General features: G+C 40.0%; 1 protein-coding gene across 2 annotated transcripts in view; it reads right to left on the reverse strand.

Moving 5' to 3' along the window:
• The window catches only part of anks1b (ankyrin repeat and sterile alpha motif domain containing 1B), a 297,352-nt gene that overhangs the window by 75,315 nt on the left and 202,435 nt on the right, over positions 1 to 19,602 (reverse strand). For both annotated transcript variants that reach the window (XM_084710483.1, XM_084710482.1), the window contains exons 14-16: positions 8,328 to 8,986; positions 6,197 to 6,319; positions 1,282 to 1,351 (exon numbers count right to left, since the gene is read on the reverse strand). In XM_084710483.1, the coding sequence (XP_084566609.1) occupies positions 1,282 to 1,351; positions 6,197 to 6,319; positions 8,328 to 8,986 (852 nt within the window). The remainder of the gene's footprint in view (positions 1 to 1,281; positions 1,352 to 6,196; positions 6,320 to 8,327; positions 8,987 to 19,602) is intronic.

Consider the following 19,602-nt stretch of genomic DNA (forward strand, 5'->3'; position numbering starts at 1 on the left):
GGCAGGACAATAAAAACTGACCTGAACCGAGGTCTTGAATGAGCTCTTAGAGAAAAGGGGTTGCTTAATTGTTTGGCTTGAAATTAAGAGTTAGTAGGCATTATAAACAGCTGCCAGGACAAATCTTAGACATTAGAAAATCCCCAAGCTCGTAGATTTTGAAGAAGCCAGGCATCATGTATTATTAGGTGGCTTAAATAGTTAATTACACGCAACTTTATTTGATAATTCCTATCATATTGCTCATAAAGCTGATGCAAAATTCACTCCAGGCTGCAATACTCCTGCATAACCAGCAGAAGAATCACTAAAGTCAAGTGGAGACTTTGGTTAGAGATAAGATCATTTCCAAGTCAAAATATGGTTTTATAAATAATTAGTTATACGTGGATTTCTGCTAACGTCATACCTAAGATGAAAATGGACCAAAAGTACATTTTATAAATGAGCCCCATGGTCTTTTTTTTGTAGTTTTGGCTAATGTTCCTATTGACTGTAATGAATCATTCCAGTTGCTCATGATTAATGAAGCTTTTAGTGAAAGTTCAGCAGGGAGACAGCAAATTTCTGTCTTCAACAATTGCATATGTCTATACACAAGTTTATGCAAAAATTACCTAAAACATTTAGTCCCAGGAACTACTTTTCAAAGAAATAAAAGGTACTTTCAGATCATTGTTGTCTGTGTTACCACCGCAGTCTAAAGATCCACTAAAATGCAATGCAAATTAGTCTGCTGATGTATGAAAAAGGGACAGCTGTATACGACATAACAAAAGCAACGGTGGCTGAAATAAAATGCTGCAAGTACTTGACAGAAATGTTCAAAGCTGTAAACTCTACCCCCAAACTTGCTGTACTTTTGGAAAGTACTACCCCCAAAATCAGGAGCTTTTTGGAAAGTAATATACTGTCCCTGGAGTTCCTCCAAATGTTAAAAGAGGAGGTAGAAATGTGGCTTATGTAATATTTTTTTTTTTTTTTAGCACCCCAGGATTAACTGTGTGACTCTTTGGACCCCTAATTGGGAACTACTGCTCTCAAGGGATCCCCAGTTGGCTGCTACTTAGGAATCCTACTGTATAGTTTCTCTAATTGACAGACTCAATGCCAAACTCCTTAAATTCCACTTTCACCTGGTCTGAATTATCTGGTTAAACTGTTGGATAAACCAGTGTTATCATAACCAACAGGAATAAGGGTCAAAACTATTTTAAAATTAGCTCTTAAATCAGATTTAGTCAGAGGCTCACACATACATACTTTATTTGTGTATATTACCTGAGGTGTCCTCCTTGATGTCCAATCCACTGCCTATTCCCGCCCCGATGGAGCTCATAATCTTGTCAATCTGAACAAATGGGAGAGAGAGAGACAGAGAGACAGAACTAGAGTTACAGAGATGTACAGCATGTGCAAGGGAAAACCATTTCCCAGTAATAAGGCTAACCCCTATTTCTGGATTCAAGTGTCACATAACATGATCATTATGCCAGCCAGCGCGCTGAATGTCAGTCATTCCCCCTGTGAATTGGAAAAAAAAGCTTGGAGGAGCAGAGGGGGAGAAGATGTGTTAGAGCAGAGATGAAGGAGGAGGAAGTCTGGATCGGAGTGGCTTCATTAGTGACTGGCTGCTGGCTGTTGACCGCTCATCCCTGACCCTGAACCCTGCTGCTAATCATTGAACTATACGACCTGAACATGTATCCACCTGTCAGGGCCGCTGGCTCACCACAGGTCAGAGGAAACTGGCCTCACTGCGACTGGTCATAGACTAGTGTTTAAAGGGCAAAGTCAGACAAAGTGTTTGCAAGCTGGCAGAGCATGAAGCAGCCTTATCTTAGTCTTTGGATAAACAGGCAGCAGTCTGCACACAAAACACAAACACAAGTCAGTTTCATTTGTATAGTACAGAATCATAAATCTGAGTGGATTGTTGTTGTTCAATACAGGCGTAGCTGGTGCAAATTTGTCAAAACTAAGGCTAACTTTGGCAAACCAAACTAGGCTTAGCAAGTAGCTAACATGACAATTGGAGTGTCTTAGTTTCCCCGCTGCCCCAAAACTTTCAGGATCTTGTTGTCTTATTGAGTGTCATATTTCTTCTCATAAAATGTCTGGTGTTATCAGTAACACCGGTGTTGTTGTTGTTGTTTATTAACCGGTAGGAACATTTCCTCACTGTGGCATCCCTAATGATCAGGCAGCAATTTTCTGTTATCCTTTTTATTTGGAAGTTAAACCCAAAAGTGAAGGAACCAGAAAAACTTTCAATTTCTTTGCACAAGACAAAATGTGTGCAAACAACTATGGAGTAGGTCTGTAAATCGTTGTTGCTAAATGATTATATACTGTATATTAATGAATGTTCACAACAGACAGTTTAGGTAATTTTCCGTCTGCCTTGTTCTCTCCACTTAATAAGTCTGGCTAATCTGTGGTTTATTTAAAACTTGTAGGATCATCTGTCTTTCTCATGTCCTCGCCCTTTTGCCCAAATCTCACATGGTGACAACAACGTTACCAAAAGTAGAGACAAACAAAACTACGAATGTAAGACCCCGGTAGTTATATACTGGAATTATCCTTCAAGGGATCTGCCATTGCAGTAGTTTTCTAGATTAAACACGTCTCTGGTGGGAAAAAAAAAAAAAACTCTTTCTGACAGAGCCAACATTTCACTACAGGCTGTTAATTAGCATCCAAATAACCACAAACAATCTAACACTTCAGCAATTTTCAAGGTAAAGACAGATTAAAGCACACATTTGTAACATACAGAAACCACCTTAATTATGCCTGTAGCACTAATGAGTATGGATATCTTCAGATCACTGCCTGTTGTGGGACATCCCTCGTGACTTGCCTCATGCTAATAATGCAACTCTTTCCTGAGCATGTGCTACAAATAGAGCAACTTTGGTTTTCTTCCTGTGAAATCCCCATATATCACGCCACGATTTCCCTGAAGCCATTTTATCTCATCCTCCTGTAGCACGCAATTAAACAGGAAAGGTCACCTTAATTGCTAAGAATTATGGTAAATTTCATATGGTAATTCATCACCATCAGCAAGTTAGGAGCTATGTTGAGGAACTAATGAACATGCACATGCAAATGTGGAGAGGCATGAACAAATGTACTTTGACTCACATGGACTAGAATTATTTTAAAAATAGAGAATAATTAAAGGAGTAATATGAAGCAACTGCAAAAATTAGTACAGCAGTCCAAATAGTGAGTTGGAGGCATAGACAGTATATTAGATAGGTTGAATCTAGAGCTGCAACAAGTAATCAATTATTAACTGATTATGAATGCAAAATTGTCTGATTCCGGCTTTTAAAATGTGAAAATTTTCAGTTTTTTCTACTCCTCCATGACAGTAAACTGAATGTCTTTTGAGGATGTTATCTTGGACTTTGGGAAACACTGGTCATCAGACAAAAACAACTAATCAGCTAATTGAGAAAATAATTGACAGGTTAGGTTTATAGTTGAAGCAGGTTGTTTCCCATCGCCCCCTCCTTCCAAGACTTGAGGAAACTCTGCAGGCTGCAGAAGCACCGCAGAAGTGCAGGACACGTGCGACATCATAAATTGACGATAACAAGCATGGGCAAATCCTTTACTAGAAGCTGATCAACTGTTGATTGTCTGTCAATATAAAGTTAAGCCTGTCATACTGAAAACAAAAATTCACTGCTCTGAAAATACACACTCTGGAGCTTGCAAAAAAAACCTTACTTTCCTTGATCCTCCACCAGGGAACTATCGGTGTGCTTCATGCACACAGTGTAATTTTACACTTGAGTGTACCATGAACACCCACCTGATAACAGGAAGAAACATGGTGAGGCAGTGTATCTTCTTTCACACAGAATGTAATCTATCTCATGTGGTTTAGCATATGCGGGGAAAAACGCAAAGAGCACTAAAAACCAGGACAGCGGAGCACAGGAGATGCATTTGGATCCAGGACCAACCAGTGCATTTAAGAGAGGCAAATCACGCACTGGGCTCTCTCAGATACTCTGGCATCGAGCATGTTAGATTTACAAGACAAGGAGGTGATTTAAATACCCTCTTACTCCAAAGATAAAGTTTTTATATCTTCACTCTCCAGACTGTCACAATTTAAGAAACAGCGGCAGTATCATAATGACTTTATAAAACAGTGCTCTAAACCCTGACAGACATATTTGTAAAAACTGTTTCTCCCTTGTTGTAATGTGATCTGACTAACCTTTAGAAAGATGTGTCTAATTTTAAGATCGTGCCCTCTTCCCTATGATAAAATATTTTTTGCATGTAGGTCATGTAGATTTCATGTATGAGATGATGAATTTAATATTGCGGTTTTGCATGTTTTTTTCTGTGTAATTTATTGAATTGTTGAGGGTTTTTGAATGTTGATCAGTGTGTGAGGTTTGAATGGTTAATGGTTGCCTACATGATGATATGGGTTGGGTTTCCATTGTTCAAACACTCTGACCTGATGATGATCCAAACGCTGTCAGTTAAACTTCTGTGTAGCAGGGAGGAAGTGTGCAGGTGTCATCTTTTTCTTTGAAACTGTTTTTGATAACCTTGCACTGACGTGATGTGCATATAATTCCTCTTCCTCTACAGGCGAACAGAAAGCTATTTCAGCACGGAATAGAAATTTCAAAGGGAGACCTGCAGCTGCGGTGCTGATGTCAGAGAAGTGAGTATTTCAACGTAACATGTTTCCTTGACCTCTGATGACATATCATGGTCGTTTTATGATTTATTACAGCTTTCTCCTTTAAGTCATCCTGAATAAAACGGTGCCAGATTCTTTATTTTCAACACACACGAAGCATCTGTTTGGAAAAGTGTGTGTTGTCTGTGGTGTGAATAATAACCAGTGAGCAGAAGGTAATGTGTCTGTGACCCCAAGAGTTTATAAAGGGGGGAGATCCAACAGTGGTGTCGAGTCAAAGGATCGCATCTGTGTCAGATATCCTGACACAGATGCCTCAGGCACAAACATACCGAGACCAAAACACACACAACACCCTCGACCTCTGCTCTCTAGCCTCTATGACAGAAACTGCTTTCTCTCTTATATCTGATCTTCCCTGCAGCTCCAGTGCTGCTTACAGAAGAAAATCAATGTGGGAGCATGTTAAATTAGCACTGGGGCTCCTTCTGCACTGTAGTAGGCGAGTGGATTTCAAAGGGAGGAAAAACTGAAGCGGATCACTGCTGTGAGTGCAGAGATTTCGACTGTCCCCTGCAGAGACTGTTCATTTGGAAAAGCACGCTGATTTTAATAAATTTTACAATGGAAATGCATGTACTGTCACAGTAACTTAAGTGGTGAAAAGACGACACATTAATTTCTAGTTTCCTCCTTCTTTAAAGGAACAGTTCACATTATTGGAAGTGGGGCTGTATGAAGCATTTATCAGCAGACAGTGTGTTACCTACAGTAGATGGTGGGCGACACCACAGACACGTAATAAGTAGATGCCACATTGACTTTGCTAGGCTGTTCTTGCAATATGTCAACACTGCTATCGTATTGGTCCGGTCAAGACTGGTCTATGAACAAATAGGCCTATATGTAAATGAGGAACTGCATTATTTCTGGATTAAAAACTCTACATTTACATTTCTCTACCATATTTTTATGACACTTTTTATGTTCTATTCAAGTCTATATTCTATATTCTAAGTATAATGTTCATATCAATACCCAATACCTTGAAGGTATTGATTGAAATAAACCAGTAGAAAGTAGTATTGAAACTTATCCAGGAAGATGATACCTGCATTCAATCCCTTTGGAACCCAGATTTAGAAAAAAAATGACTACTTACAAGGTTTTGCTCGCAGCCAATCACTGCAAGCCTTTTGCCAGAATGAAGTACTCCATTGGTATTACTATCATTTTAAAACAATACCCAGCCCTATATAGCATACATTTAAACTGATACTGAAGTGGCTGAAATATGTTTTGCTGCTGACCCTGTTCACAGCAGTACACTGCTTAGCTTCCATGCAGGTTCTCCTCTCTGCTTCTCCAGACTGGGGGCGTGCTGAACACCATCTACACTGACAAGCAATGAGTACCTAATTTAACCCCACTTGAAATAATCTGGAATATCCCTTGAATATCCTGATTGATTCTAATTGGCTGCACGTGGCTGGGTGAATCTCCTCTTACCTCCTCCCACTCGGCGGTGAAGGAAGGCGTTCTCTCCAGTCTCCCCCCTGGGCTGGCCCCCTCTCCCGGGCTGGGACTTCCAGGCCCCTGGCCACGAGATCCGGACCCCCAGCCGTGCTCCTCCTGCACGAGACAAAAAACAACTATTTGTTTACAAGCACAATCAAACTACAGACAATGTTCGTCAAACATCTTAACCTTTAAAAATATCGACGACTGTGCGCTAAAAACTGTTTAGAGAGTCTTTTCAATGCTCATCAAAGTTTTATCAATAATGAGGCATTTTTCATCAAACAGACTATGTATTTAGCTCATGATTTATTTACCATGAATTAAAGAAGTAGTTTCATGAAATGTGCTGCACAGCAGGGAGCACTCTGGCCCAGTTTAGTGAGTTATCTAATTGGTTGGACTGGTTTCTGTGCCGCTTCTGAAGTCACTCTGCATGATACAGCAAGATGCAAACTACCTCCACGGCTCCATAATTTATACAACTGAATATTTACAATAAGTGCATTTGCTTTCATGGCTAACGGAGATCTCGATGCCGACCTAAACTTTCATATAAAAGAGAAACTTTTTATAACTTTTAATAAAAAGAGACTTTTATGTTCTCCTTGGCCTCTTGCATAAATGTCTCAGAAGAGCGAGGCAGTATCAAAGAAAATGAGACAGTGTTAAAGTTTAACTCGCCTTTATAATGCAACATAACTGCTGGGCTCTCTTTTATAAATCATGCTCTTGTTAATGCTTTGATTGCACAGAGAGTGAGTCACTTTTGAGATAATATCATAAGCAGATGGAAAGTGCAATTTAGTTGTTCGTAGTTTTATTGTACTTTATTTAGGGCTGCAACCAATCATTATTTTCTTTGACGATTAATCTGTTGATAATTTTCTTGATTAATCGATCTTGTCACTTGTGATTTCTGTAACGATTATTTTCATTATGAATCAATCTGTTGATCATTTCCATGACTGAATTAGTTGTTTGATCCACAAATGGTGAAAAATACTGGATTTTTAAAAAAAGTTTAACTGTATTTCACTTATTATTTATTAGTTTATTTGTCAGGGAAAGAAACATTGTAGCAGGTTTCAATAACAAGATGGTTCCAAGGTTAAATGGCCAAGACCAACTGCAACTTTTCTACTTAAAAGATCATGACATAAAAACACAAACAAGAATTCATTAGTAAAATAAAGTACATAATAAACACTTAAATTCATAGACAGAAATCACAGATCAATGGTGACAGGCTTGGATTCTTTCAGCCATTGTTTCACTTTTTTTAACGAAATGTTTTTGGATCAGTTTGGGTTTTTATTTCTGTTGGTAGTGCCTTACAAAATGTACTCCTTGTACTGAAAAGGATGACTGACTGACTGACTGACTGACTGACTGACTGGGAAGTGGTTTTCTGCTGTGCCACTCTGCAGTCGTCATTTGTAGCTGTTCTGTTGGACTCCGTTTTGGTGACACATGGACAAAGTAGAGTTGGGTCAAGACTGTTCACACTTTTAAAAATCAAATTGATGAAAGAGAACTTAATACTTGATAGAACTTGCTTACTTTTTAAGTGTGTGTTCAAATTTGAGTTGCAAGTCCAAAATGACACCTAACAAAAAAATCACTGACTTCTTTTATTAAATTTTGATCTACTTTGATTGTAAATTTGTCTTTGGATGTTGGCCCTTTAAATTTGTGTCCCAGATTTCCATCAGCGCTGTCAGATTTTTACAAAAACATGATTATTCAGGGATAAAAAGGTTAAGCTATACCCTAAGGATCCCTGTCTCACTTCCTGGTTTTAAAAAAGGCACAAATACTGCTCAAGCACTGGTAAGCATTCAATTTTTCAACAAATTCATTAAATAATATTATGCAAATCAAAGTTAAATGTAAAAAATGATGGCTTTATTAAAAATGGAATCACTAGGAGGTCTGCCTGTTACAAGGATTAATAGCCAAGAGTTTGATCTTTTAAAATATATTTTCCCAGCATAATTGAAGAGTGAAGATCAAAGCTGCCTCAAAACACAGTTTTGTCCTAATTCTCAAGAATAACCAATTTATTATAAGATTTAAAACGTTGCTCTCTACATTCAAGTTAAGACATGTCAGCATTTACCTGTATGGGAGACACAGCTACCAGGTTGGAATCAGACTTGGACAGAGACTTGGACAGCTGCAGGTCCAACACACTGCGGGGCATCGACCTCATCCTCCCCAGGGTGCAAGCCCTCTCTTCGTAGCCAGCGACCGATGAACCGCCCTTGGGCACGCCTCCTGTCTGGCTCCCCCGTAACTCTGGGATTTCCCCGTTTTGACCAGCGTAGGATGAAGGTGGGCGTCCCAGCGTGGACCAACCTCGAGGTGGATCCACCTGCTCGCAGTTCCTGGGTTTGGCCTGGTCCTGGTTGACCCTCGTGTGGAAGATAGTCCGATACACCACCTGCGGCTTCTGGGGGTCGTTGGCAGTCGACGGGGGCAACGACTCGCTCCCTGTCCTGGTGAAGACCTGAGTGGCTCCTCCACCAATCACGATGCTGAACTCCGGGGTCTGCAGCAGGCCGCTCTGGACGTCTGTGGATGCATACTTGCGGGGTTTGGGGTTGTAAAGATGGTATGGCGTGTCGGGGGTCTCACAAGCTGGGGAAGATCCATGAAGGAGGCCTGCAAACTCCTCTGGGATGTGGCTCTTCCTGCGCTCCTCCAACAGAGCGCTGGAGGTGGAGGAAGAGCAGAGGGGAGGAGGAGGTGGCGGGTCTCGCTGGTACGGTCCGTCGTCTGTGAGGAGGAAACAAAAAAAAAAAAAACAACTGATCAGGATTAAATCATTCAGATTTGCATAAAATGGTTCTGTCACAAGGATGACACACACTAATGACAGAAAACAAGACAGAGATCAGAAATGTACACTCACTGCACAAACAAAGCACACAATTATATTTAAAACTGTAGAGAAAAATGCTTAGTACTCAGAGAACACAGATAGAAAAAAAAAAAACAACCAAATATTGCAAATAGGAAGAAGAAGAACGCAGTAATACATCTTCTGCTTCGCTGTTGTAAAGCTGTTTGTTTCTCCAAGGAAAAATAAAAGAACTCCTGACTTGGATTTTACACCTCTGCTCCTCCTTTACTGTCTGGGTGCAAAAAGTGTGTGTTTGGGCGTCTGAACTTGTGCATGTATGCATGAACTCATCGGTGCAGACGTTCTTACACCATTGACTGGGTTCTTTTTTTTTGTTTGTTTGAGGGAATGCTTTCATGGCCCACTCACTGTCTGTGTGCAGTGGGGTGAAAACAAAGCTGCTGAAAGCTTCTTTTGATTCTCTGTATGTTAGTGTTTGTGTGTAATTGTAGATGTGTGTCTGTGTGTGCGTGTGTGTGTGTCTCCTGTCAGTTTGTGAGTGCTTATGTTCACATCTGCAGACAAGTTACACCTGAGGGCACAACAATTGGCTTGCATGTTAAAAAGATGTAGTCCTCATGATAGAAGATGCAAAATAGGAGGTGCATTATTTATTGTTATGCTTCCATGATTACTTATTACACTTCGCCAGAGCAGTGACACCCTCAAACTCATAATGATAAATCTTCGACTCGATTCAAGACTGTTGCCAAGGAGTAGCATTATGTTCCAGTGAGATTCAGGTTGTAACTCAGCTCCTTGGGGGAACAGCCCTGCTCTTATTTATTTATAGTCTCACACATAAAGTCTTTTACACAGTGTGACTAAAACTAAATGCCAAATTTATGGAGTCAGAATCATTAGTAGGGGTGTAAACTAAACAGAGAGACAGGTGGAAGGAATCATTCAGAATAGAATAGAGAAAAGACTGCAGAACAGACGGATGCAAAGAGTTTTGTAAATCGTAAAACTTCACATGAAGGGTTATTTTATGTTTCATGTTGTTTCATATTAAAGGACCAGTTTGTCAGATTTAGTGGGATCTAGCAGTGAGCTAGACTTTGTCTCACCCTCCGCTCCAAACCGCGAACGAGAACCTACAGTGGCTGTGAAACTCACAAAACTCTGTAGAAAGAGGTGTAAACAACTTGTTCTAAGGTAACGAAAATAAAACTACTCTTTTTTTTCCCAGGTGATTATACACTAATGAAAACATACTTGTCAATATTATACTCGATTTCAGTCATATTCTTCCAATAAATCCCTGTAAATCTTTTATTATTGATTATTATGATTATTTTTTCTTTTAAAAACAGAGAGAGAAAATCTACATAATGGAGACTAACCTTTTCTATCAAAATGCAAACGGACAAATTTAGGGAAATGTGGCCAAAATGGATTAGGTACATCATTTCACGGAGACCTGACCCACTTTAATGGAAATTTCCATCTCCAATGGACGACTGCAGAGACTATCAGGAGGGATTTTCACAAATGAATGAGTGTGTGTGACATTGTTTGTTCAAATGTTTACAATTACTGACAGTAAAATGAAAGGGAAAACAACAGAACAGAGACAAGCTTTAATTTGATAAGACTTAATGCAGTTATTTGAATCATGTCAATATTATTATGTATTTACGTAAATGTGATTAATGTGCTCAATGACTTCACTAATAAAAATAATATAAAATATGCACACATATATATAGAGAGCTACTTTCAGGAGTCAGCACGTACATTTTTTTCTTAACAGGAATGAATGGAAGCAAATGAAAGGGCATTCATACATTTCTAAAACACAACAACATAGTTAGCAGTAAATTGAAGTGTACTGTAGCTATGCAATTGTATGTAATTTGCCAGACATGCAGAACGACTGGTATGGTACTTAATGTCATGTATAGTGAGCAATCAGCAAGTCAAAGTGACACCGAAACACAAAAACACACGTCTGAAACCTTCTGGAGGCTTCTGAGGATCTGATTTTGTTTTCCAGCCGTCTGCTGATTAAACTATAATACAACATAATATTCTGTCTCATCATCTTACACTCTCTGAATAGCTGAAAGGAAAACTGTGTGTGTGTGTGTTTGCGTCTCGAGCCCAGATCTTTGTCTCTGTTCCCTGCCACTGTGTGTTACGATTGTGTACCACGCCACGTAAACAACCTCACCACCGATAAGCATCACACACTCTCGAGTCTGAGCAGTCTCACAATCATGCAGTCGCTTGAATGACTGGAAACAGTGCCGGTCCACGCTAGCATACATGCAAACTCTACAGTCTTGTAATCAAAGCTGTCACTGGATTAATTGCATGTACCCCCACACTCAATTAATTTACAATCTAGTCATTTGACCGCAGCGTCCTGCTGCTGCTGCTGCCACCTCCTCACCCCACACACACACACACACTTTCAGTCTCTGCTGGCAGCCAGTTTCAGCAGGCACTTCATGACTGTCCTCGGCCACATTACCATATGAAACAATTACATAACATGGGCAGACATTTGCATAAGAAAACATAAGTCCAAGCTGAAGTCACTCACATAAGAGCGACTGACTGGAATCATAACAGGAGATGCTCGAGCTCCTCTCATTGTGAAGGAACAAAAGTGGAAGAAAGTGGAAGAATATTAACACCGGTCCTCGAATGGAGAGCCATTTAGAAATGTTTGAAATGTGAATGTTGCTGCACCTTAACAGTCCACTGTGCTTAAAAGTATGAAAAAAAAACACCCATTAATAGTCTTCAGGTAATGAGGGTTGAAAACATGACTCATCCTCGAGCGTTACATCGACTCAGATTGTCATTATTACCTACACAAGCTGAAAGCTCTTTAGTTATGACTAATCCTCAACATTTTACAAGATAAATGGGACTAAGTGGCTACAGGATCGGCTTAAAAACACGGTGTGTCGACCTTTGTCCTCAGCGCTTAACTTGATATTTTTGCCTGCATTGTCTTCATGTGACAGGTGCACTTTGACCACAATCAATAGGTCTGACCATTGGCTATATATCAGTGAATCAATTTTTGTGAGGTATATTTTAAAGGTCTATTGTTTTAAGACTCAAAGGGCTTTGTTGGCAGAATGTTTTCATCAATGTATAATCACCTGAAAATAAGAATCATTGTGTTTTTGTAACCTTACGGTTGGTTCACATGAGAGCTGCAACGATTAATCAATTAATCAATTATTAATCCACCATTAAATTCAGCTCCCCAATGTGAATATTTTCTGGTTTCTTTATGACAGTAAATTGAATATCCTTGGATTGTGGACATTTGAGGACATCACTCTGGGCTCTGGGACACATTTTTTACATTTTCTTAGTGGAGAAAACTGCATCAGATTCCTTCTAAATAAGTGATAGATGCAGCTGTATCTCACACCAGCCTTGTTTAGTCTGGTTGAACTGAACTTTGATGCATTTACCCTCTTGGTGTGCTTCATTTGGGTTGGCGAGTCTAAACCTCTGGTCCAGACCAAACAACCGCATTTCCCACATTTTGACTGCACCACGAAGGCGTCAATGCGTTACATTATACTTGTCATTTACACTTCGTTCTTTCTGTATTTGCTTCCCTCATCCCTGTCTTGCGTTCTTTTCAAATCCATTATTACTCTCTCTTTGCCTCTCCGCTTTTTAAAAGATGAGAACCGTTGGCAACAGGTGAGCCTGTTGGTCGCTATGGCAACAGAGAGCCCCAGCACCAGCATCTCTCCCAGTTTTTTATTTATTTTTTTTTGGTGGCTAAGTGTCTTCGGCCTTCCGCAGAGCGAGGGAAAAGTGTGCGGCTGATAAACACAGCAATCAAATCAGCAGGTGTGTGTGTGTAGGGGTGTGTGTGTGTGTGTCTAGACAGAAAAAAGAAAGCATCACAGAGGAGGAGCTGATCTATCTGTGAGTACAAAAGTGAAGGCTTGAGGAGATAGCAGAGGAAAAGTTAGAAAGTTTTCTGAAAAACACTTATTTCAGGTAAAAATAGAGAAACAGACCCAGCATCAGTCGAGCTGATGAGAATATTGACGTACCGACAACTTGTGTCAGCCAAATTACAGGATGGATAACACTGCAGGAGCGTAATTTGGCTCAACTCAAGCAGGAAAGTCTTGTTTCTCTTCTTCTTCCTCTGCAAACAATCAATAGTTTTCCTCTGTGTGTTGGTTTATCCTCCATTACTGATCCATTTCTGAGCCAACAGATCGCTCTGCAGCTCCGCCTCGCTAACTGTCCTCTGTCTGCATGAGTGTGTGTGTGTGTGTGTGTGAGGGTGTGTGTTTCTTACCTGAGCATCCAAGGTTTTATCAGCTCAAACTAAGGAACAATCGCACAGAATGAACTGTACACGTACAGTAACTTATAGTAACTCTATCCTGTGTCTGCTGTAATGTGTCCAAGATACAGATGTTGAAACACACTCTGCATACCTGCATTTTTATTGCGGAACGAGTACGCAAACACACATGCATACACACACAAGTTGTGGCATGCAGCCGCTCAGCCAGGAAACTGATTGGTATTTGGACAAGTTGCGTTCATCCCAAGACAAACAACTGCAGTAATGCATGTTTGTTTGTGCAACAAATACAGACAACTGTGTCTCAATGTTACTCACACGTAAAGAACTCACTGTTTAAGGATCAATCAACAATCTGTTTTTATCATCATTATCACTAAATGACCTGTTAATGAAGGCCAAAACTGATTTATCGAGTTGTTTTATCGACTGACTGACTGATGAAATGACGCGTGAAGCCATCACTTCCTCAAGTTGATGAACTGTAAGAGGCAAAACCCTCCACTGTGTACATCCTCCCAACACTCACCTATCAGAGAAGACAGGCAGAGAAGAAGAGAGTGGGAGGTAGGCAAATAGATCTGAAATTAAGCTTTCATTCAGTGTACCTAAACACCATCTATTACACTATACTGTCATCTATTTATAGAGGAAATGCTTTAAATTTATTCACCCTTGAGGCATCCATTATATGCATTAATATTAACTGCAGATGGTGAGAATAGATTAATAATTTTAAACAAACACTGAGCACTAAAAATAGGTATTAAAGGAGCAATTACAGCAATCAATGTAATTTAAACAGGTGAGGTAAATTAAAAAAAAAAAAAAATTCTAGACCAGGTTATAAACATGTTTATATCTGCTGTAACTCGTTTTGGAGCCAGACTCAAGCAGCCATTTGTGGAGCTGCCCTCTAGTGGCCGCTGTCATAATGACATGTGCAAAGGAGGAAGTCAGGTGACGGTATTACGGAGCGATTAAGTCCTCGTCCGGGAGACTGCTGTACTTATTTTAACCCAAACCACAATCTTTCTCCAAACCTACCAAATTGTTTATGAGCCTAAAACAAACCTTAACCACAGGTTTGTCACATCATACAGCAGATGTATTTTTCAACAGTGATCTGTAACTGTTTTGTTGTTTAATCTGGAGAAAAGTTATTTCTTAAATAACTAAAATTCATAGCTCATCTACACATTTTAGATGCATACATGTGTGCTGTGTCCCACCTCTATTCTAGTCTATCATGTGTACACTCTATATACATTCTGTTTTTGCGGTTAGTGTACAAGAAATTTTTACATTTGAAGTTGTTATAGCAGAAGAAACATAAATATAGTTTATAGGTTATAATATTAACCAGTAAGGAATGAAAGTGAGCCTGCTGCATGCACAATATCAAAGGAACTTGTGCACCTAAGTGGAACGCAGTGATAATTAACATTATTAGTTACACTCCCGCTGTGACACATCAGAATGACATGAAAAAGGTCTTAACGTGCACAAACAAACATCAATCCAACCAGGACCTTGGAATAGCACTGCTAATTAAACTAAAGCCAAATGTTTTCCTAAGATTTAACCCTGTTTATTTTCTAAGATCTTCCCGAGGCAGTCTTATCTGCATCATCTCATCTGCGATGTGTTTTCATGTTTTGCAGCTGTGAGCAGGTCTATCGTTTCTTTCATGCATTGAATTGCAGGACAATAGTCTCAAGCAAAGTGTTTTACACATGCTTTGGTCTTTATCCAGCTCATATTGGCCTGCAAAGTCAAAGAGTAATTTTTCCCTTTCTTGTGCAAGCAATCACTTACTGCAGAAATAGGATTTAATTTCAGAGTGGCAAAGGCAGAATCTCGGCTCTAAATGAAGCCCTTCTTACAGTCTCAAAATCCAGAAAATGATTAAACGGGTAGAAAACATGGGAACACAGTTCTCAGAATATGCAGAGATGCATCTGCAAAAAGAAAAATATTATATATTCTTGATAGGAGAATGGGTGAATCTATTTTCCTTTCTCCTGTGCTGCATGATTTGAAGGTAGAATCAGTAAGATTTGTCTGAGCTGCCAGTAAACACACCAGAAGATAGCTGATTGTTGAGTGTCATTCAAAGGATGTCAAATACCAACATTTTGGTAAAGTGACCCAAGCACAGCAAAATAATGAGAAAACAAGGAAGTGCAGGCAGAGATCAGGACCTCTGCAGAAACAGCCACCACCGTACACTTCTAGTGGGTCATAAGTGATGATTGAGAGCATAAAACAGGAAGAAAACAGAAGAGGGAGAAGAAGAAGACGAGGGGAACTGGGGGGAAAAAGGACCTGGGGGAGGAGGTTGAAAAGGTGAAACAAAGGAAGAGACAGGGAGTAGGCAACTGTGGGAGAAAAATCAGAGATGGAGATAGTGAAGGAGGTGATCTGACTGAATGGAAAACAGAGTTTAAATGGAAGGGCACAAGAGTTATGGAGAGGCAAACTGTAGCAATACAGCAAAACTGAAAAGGAGGCGGCTTGACGAATGGCAGCGAGGCTGAGGGAAAGTGAGGGGGCGGGCGAGGAGCGCATAACAGTGAATGACAGGCAGAGAGAGGGAGACAGAGGAGCGAATGAGAGCTCGGGAAAGTGGCTGGAGAAATAAAGGAGTGACAGAATGAAGGATTGAACGACGGAGGGGGGCAGGAGGGAGAGAAATGAAAGAGTAGAGATACCAGACCTGGAGGTGATATGTCAAAATCGGAGAGGAAAAAAACTGGGAGTATGGCTTGATCTGTCATATTAAAGCCATTCAATCCACACCGTTGCACAGAAGTACACTAGAAGTTGGGTTTCTCCTAAAAAATGTGAAGTACTGTATCAAAAAATTTAATAAAATCTCAGTCATTATTGATTTCCACACTAGTTGAAGGTAATGAACTAATTCAAATTCCTGTTGAAATAAATATTATGGCTAAAAAAATACTATGAAAGGTGAAATATAAATAAAGTCCCTAGTGTTCAAAAGTGAGAACTACAGTCTAAATAGTGAATCGGAGCCATAAACTGTATATTAAATGGGTTGAATCCCTTTCTAATACAAGATCAATGATTGAAGTGACTTGTTTCACCCCACCTACTGCTCCACAGAGTCCAGGAAGTTCAGGCAGGCTGCAGAAACGCTGCAGGAGCACAACATTGTAGTTGGACAATAAGAAGCGACGATGAGTCCTCGACTAAGTTCATCAGCTGTTTATAACTGTCAGTTGTCTGTCAGTGTAAAGTTCAGTCTGTTATCCTGAAAACAAAAGTCCACTGCTCTGAAAATACACACTCTGGGGTTTGAGTTTCGTGACTGCCTACCTTACTGCCTGCCAAACTCCATTAACATTTTGGTCCCATTATATGTTAGCATTGGGCTAACAGACTCAGTGCTGGTTATTTATACATATAAAAAAGAATAATTTTTTTCTTGCTTCCCGACTGGATGTATGTTGTCGTCAGAGAAGCCAGTATTCCAACTCAGCATGTTTCCCTAATCTCTTATGACATGTCATGGTCATTTTATGATTTAGCACAGTAAATATATTACAGATTTCTCATTTAAATGACAGCAAATGCAACAAACTTCTGGATCTGGAGTTAAAAGTACTGATGGACCGTTTCTGGTTCAGTCTGTGACACCCATCAGAAAGGCCAAAGATGATTCAGCCTGACATACAGCAGCCTCGGAGCCACGAAGACAAAACATCACAGCCTCAATGTCAGCGTGTTGACAACCAGCTCATGGATCAGTCTCCTAATTCCTCCTCCCTTTACTCTCCTCTCTGCTGCCTCACCCCCTTTGGGATTCACTGATAAAAAGGAAGCGCTGGTTAACACTGGCATTAAATTCACCCCCTCTGTCACCGTCACATCCGACCAAGCACATTTTGTAACACCAGCCCTGCTGATAACAAAGACGACAAAAGAGGGAACAGCTCTCTCTCCTGCCCGGGCTGACGACACTCACAAAAGCTGGCAAGGTCACCAACAGTTTGTCTCATCAGTCTCCCTCGATGTGCCTCTTCTTTCTCCCATTGGACCAACTACTGCATTCTGTGGCCCCCACAGCTCAGAAACAGGCTCTTCTTCTGGATCTTTTTATTACAGAATCAACAAATTTTGCAAATCTATCAAATTTGTTATCAATTTCTGAGATCTGTGATTCTTAAATAGGAGTCATCAAGGGTTTATTGCACTCTGCCAGGGGGGGTCAGTGAAATCTAACTTACTAAATATATATAAAACCCCGTACCACCAGCTAAGCCCTCATTACGCTCTCTTGATGTTTGTGTATTTATGTCATGGCTATTCTTTTGTGTTGACATGGTGAAAATATTTGTAATAAATGTACAAGAAAAAGAAGTATAAAGTGTATTTCTTTCTATCTTGAAAGGGGTCCTCGGCTGAGAAAACAAATCGAAAACCTTTGCTTAAGCTTACAAACATTCAGAAAGTGGTATATCAATAAAAACTCTAGTGAATTATTCATTCAGCCTTTCTCTTCCACAACTGTCCCCAGGTTAGTGATCTTATAGCAATTCTTCTCAAACATTGTTGCTCAAGACAAAAATAATGCACATGCCTACTTTGTTACTATTGTCAGGCTGACAAACCTTCCTGTGTCAGTAACCCACAAACTTTAATCTACAAAGTGATGCAATAAATTAGACAGTAGCAGGTGTAGCTTCAGTATTGCCCTTACATCCCAACCAACTCCATTAGCATGACACAATCCTAACAGCTATAAAAAAAACCATACAAAAACTGCAAGGTATCTCCTGCAAATAATCAGCACTTCACTTCAACACTCACTCTATCATCAGGACAGTTCTCACACGCCCTGAAAACCCAGTTAATGAGCCACTCAACACACAAAAAGGACATGTGGAGTTCCCCAAGGCTCCATTCTTGGACAACTTCTGTTCAACATCTACATGCACCCACTAATGCAGGTTATTGAAAACAATAAAAACCTCTGTCCTTTCAACTTGCTAACCACTACTCACTGTAACTTTGCCTAGAAAAATGTAAACACAGGCTCTTTTCTTCTGATTTCACAGAGAAGCCAACCCAGTGGTGGGCATTAATGCTACAATCCACTGCAAGTCAGAGGTCGATAGTTCAGAGTCAGTATTCCCGATTTCCAATCTAAATGGGCCCCAGTGCATCTCCTCAGGAAATCATGGATGTCTGCAGTAAACTGGTGTTTGAGTGGCAAGTCTCTGAACCTCACAAGCATCTACAGCAGCTGATCAGCACGCTTAAGAAGAGAGTAGGCGAGCACCACATGCTTGCAGAGACTTCTATCAAGCACAAATCAACTGAATGGAAATGGAAATGGAAATGGCAGTGCCAAAAATGTTACAGCACGTTTCCCAGCAAAAGCAAAGGACTGGTGTGTTTATGTTGAGGAACGTGGGCCTGATGGATCTCGCCTGAGTTTCTGTCTTTTAATTCTGACTTGGCTGGCCATTCCCTTACACTTGCTCGTTGTTCTTTAGTACAAGGGACTGAATAACTACATGTTCTTGCTGATGGTCTCATTTGCTTATGTAGGCCATATAGAGGCATCAGTATAAAACTGAGACTGGTCCATGATTAGTTTAATATTTCTTGAAGTAGGTTTAACAAAGATAAAACAGAAATTGGTGGTGAGCACTGACTTTTCTTCTTTGGGTCCAAAGACAATTAAGACAATTACAAAATCAACTTTGTTTCATCTTACATATTAAGTTTTAAAGGACTTATCTCTCAGCAGGATTTAGAAAATCTTGTCTTTGTGTTTATCTTCAGCAGGCTCGATTACTGTAGCGCTGTCTCTGCAGGTCTCCTTTAAATGGCGGTGTCAAACTCATTTTAGTTCATTTGCCACATACAGCGCAATTTGATCTCAAGTGGGCAAAACCAGTAAAACCATTACATAGTAACCTGTAAATAACAATACCTCCAAAATTTCCCCATTCTTTTGGCGGAAAAAAGTACAAGTACATTTTGAAAGCTTTCACAGTTAATGAACCATCCATTTAAACAGATGATGAAAAGCCTGAGATGTCTGAAACAACATTAAGTGCAATTTCAGCGATCTCTCAGTTTTTCCACATTCTGTCAGTCTACTGTCTTTGCATGTGAAGAAATAGGAACCATTCCATTTTTCTT

This window comes from Lutjanus erythropterus, chromosome 22 (genome assembly GCF_056507025.1).
Source record: "Lutjanus erythropterus isolate fLutEry1 chromosome 22, fLutEry1.hap2, whole genome shotgun sequence".
NCBI lineage: Eukaryota > Metazoa > Chordata > Actinopteri > Lutjaniformes > Lutjanidae > Lutjanus > Lutjanus erythropterus.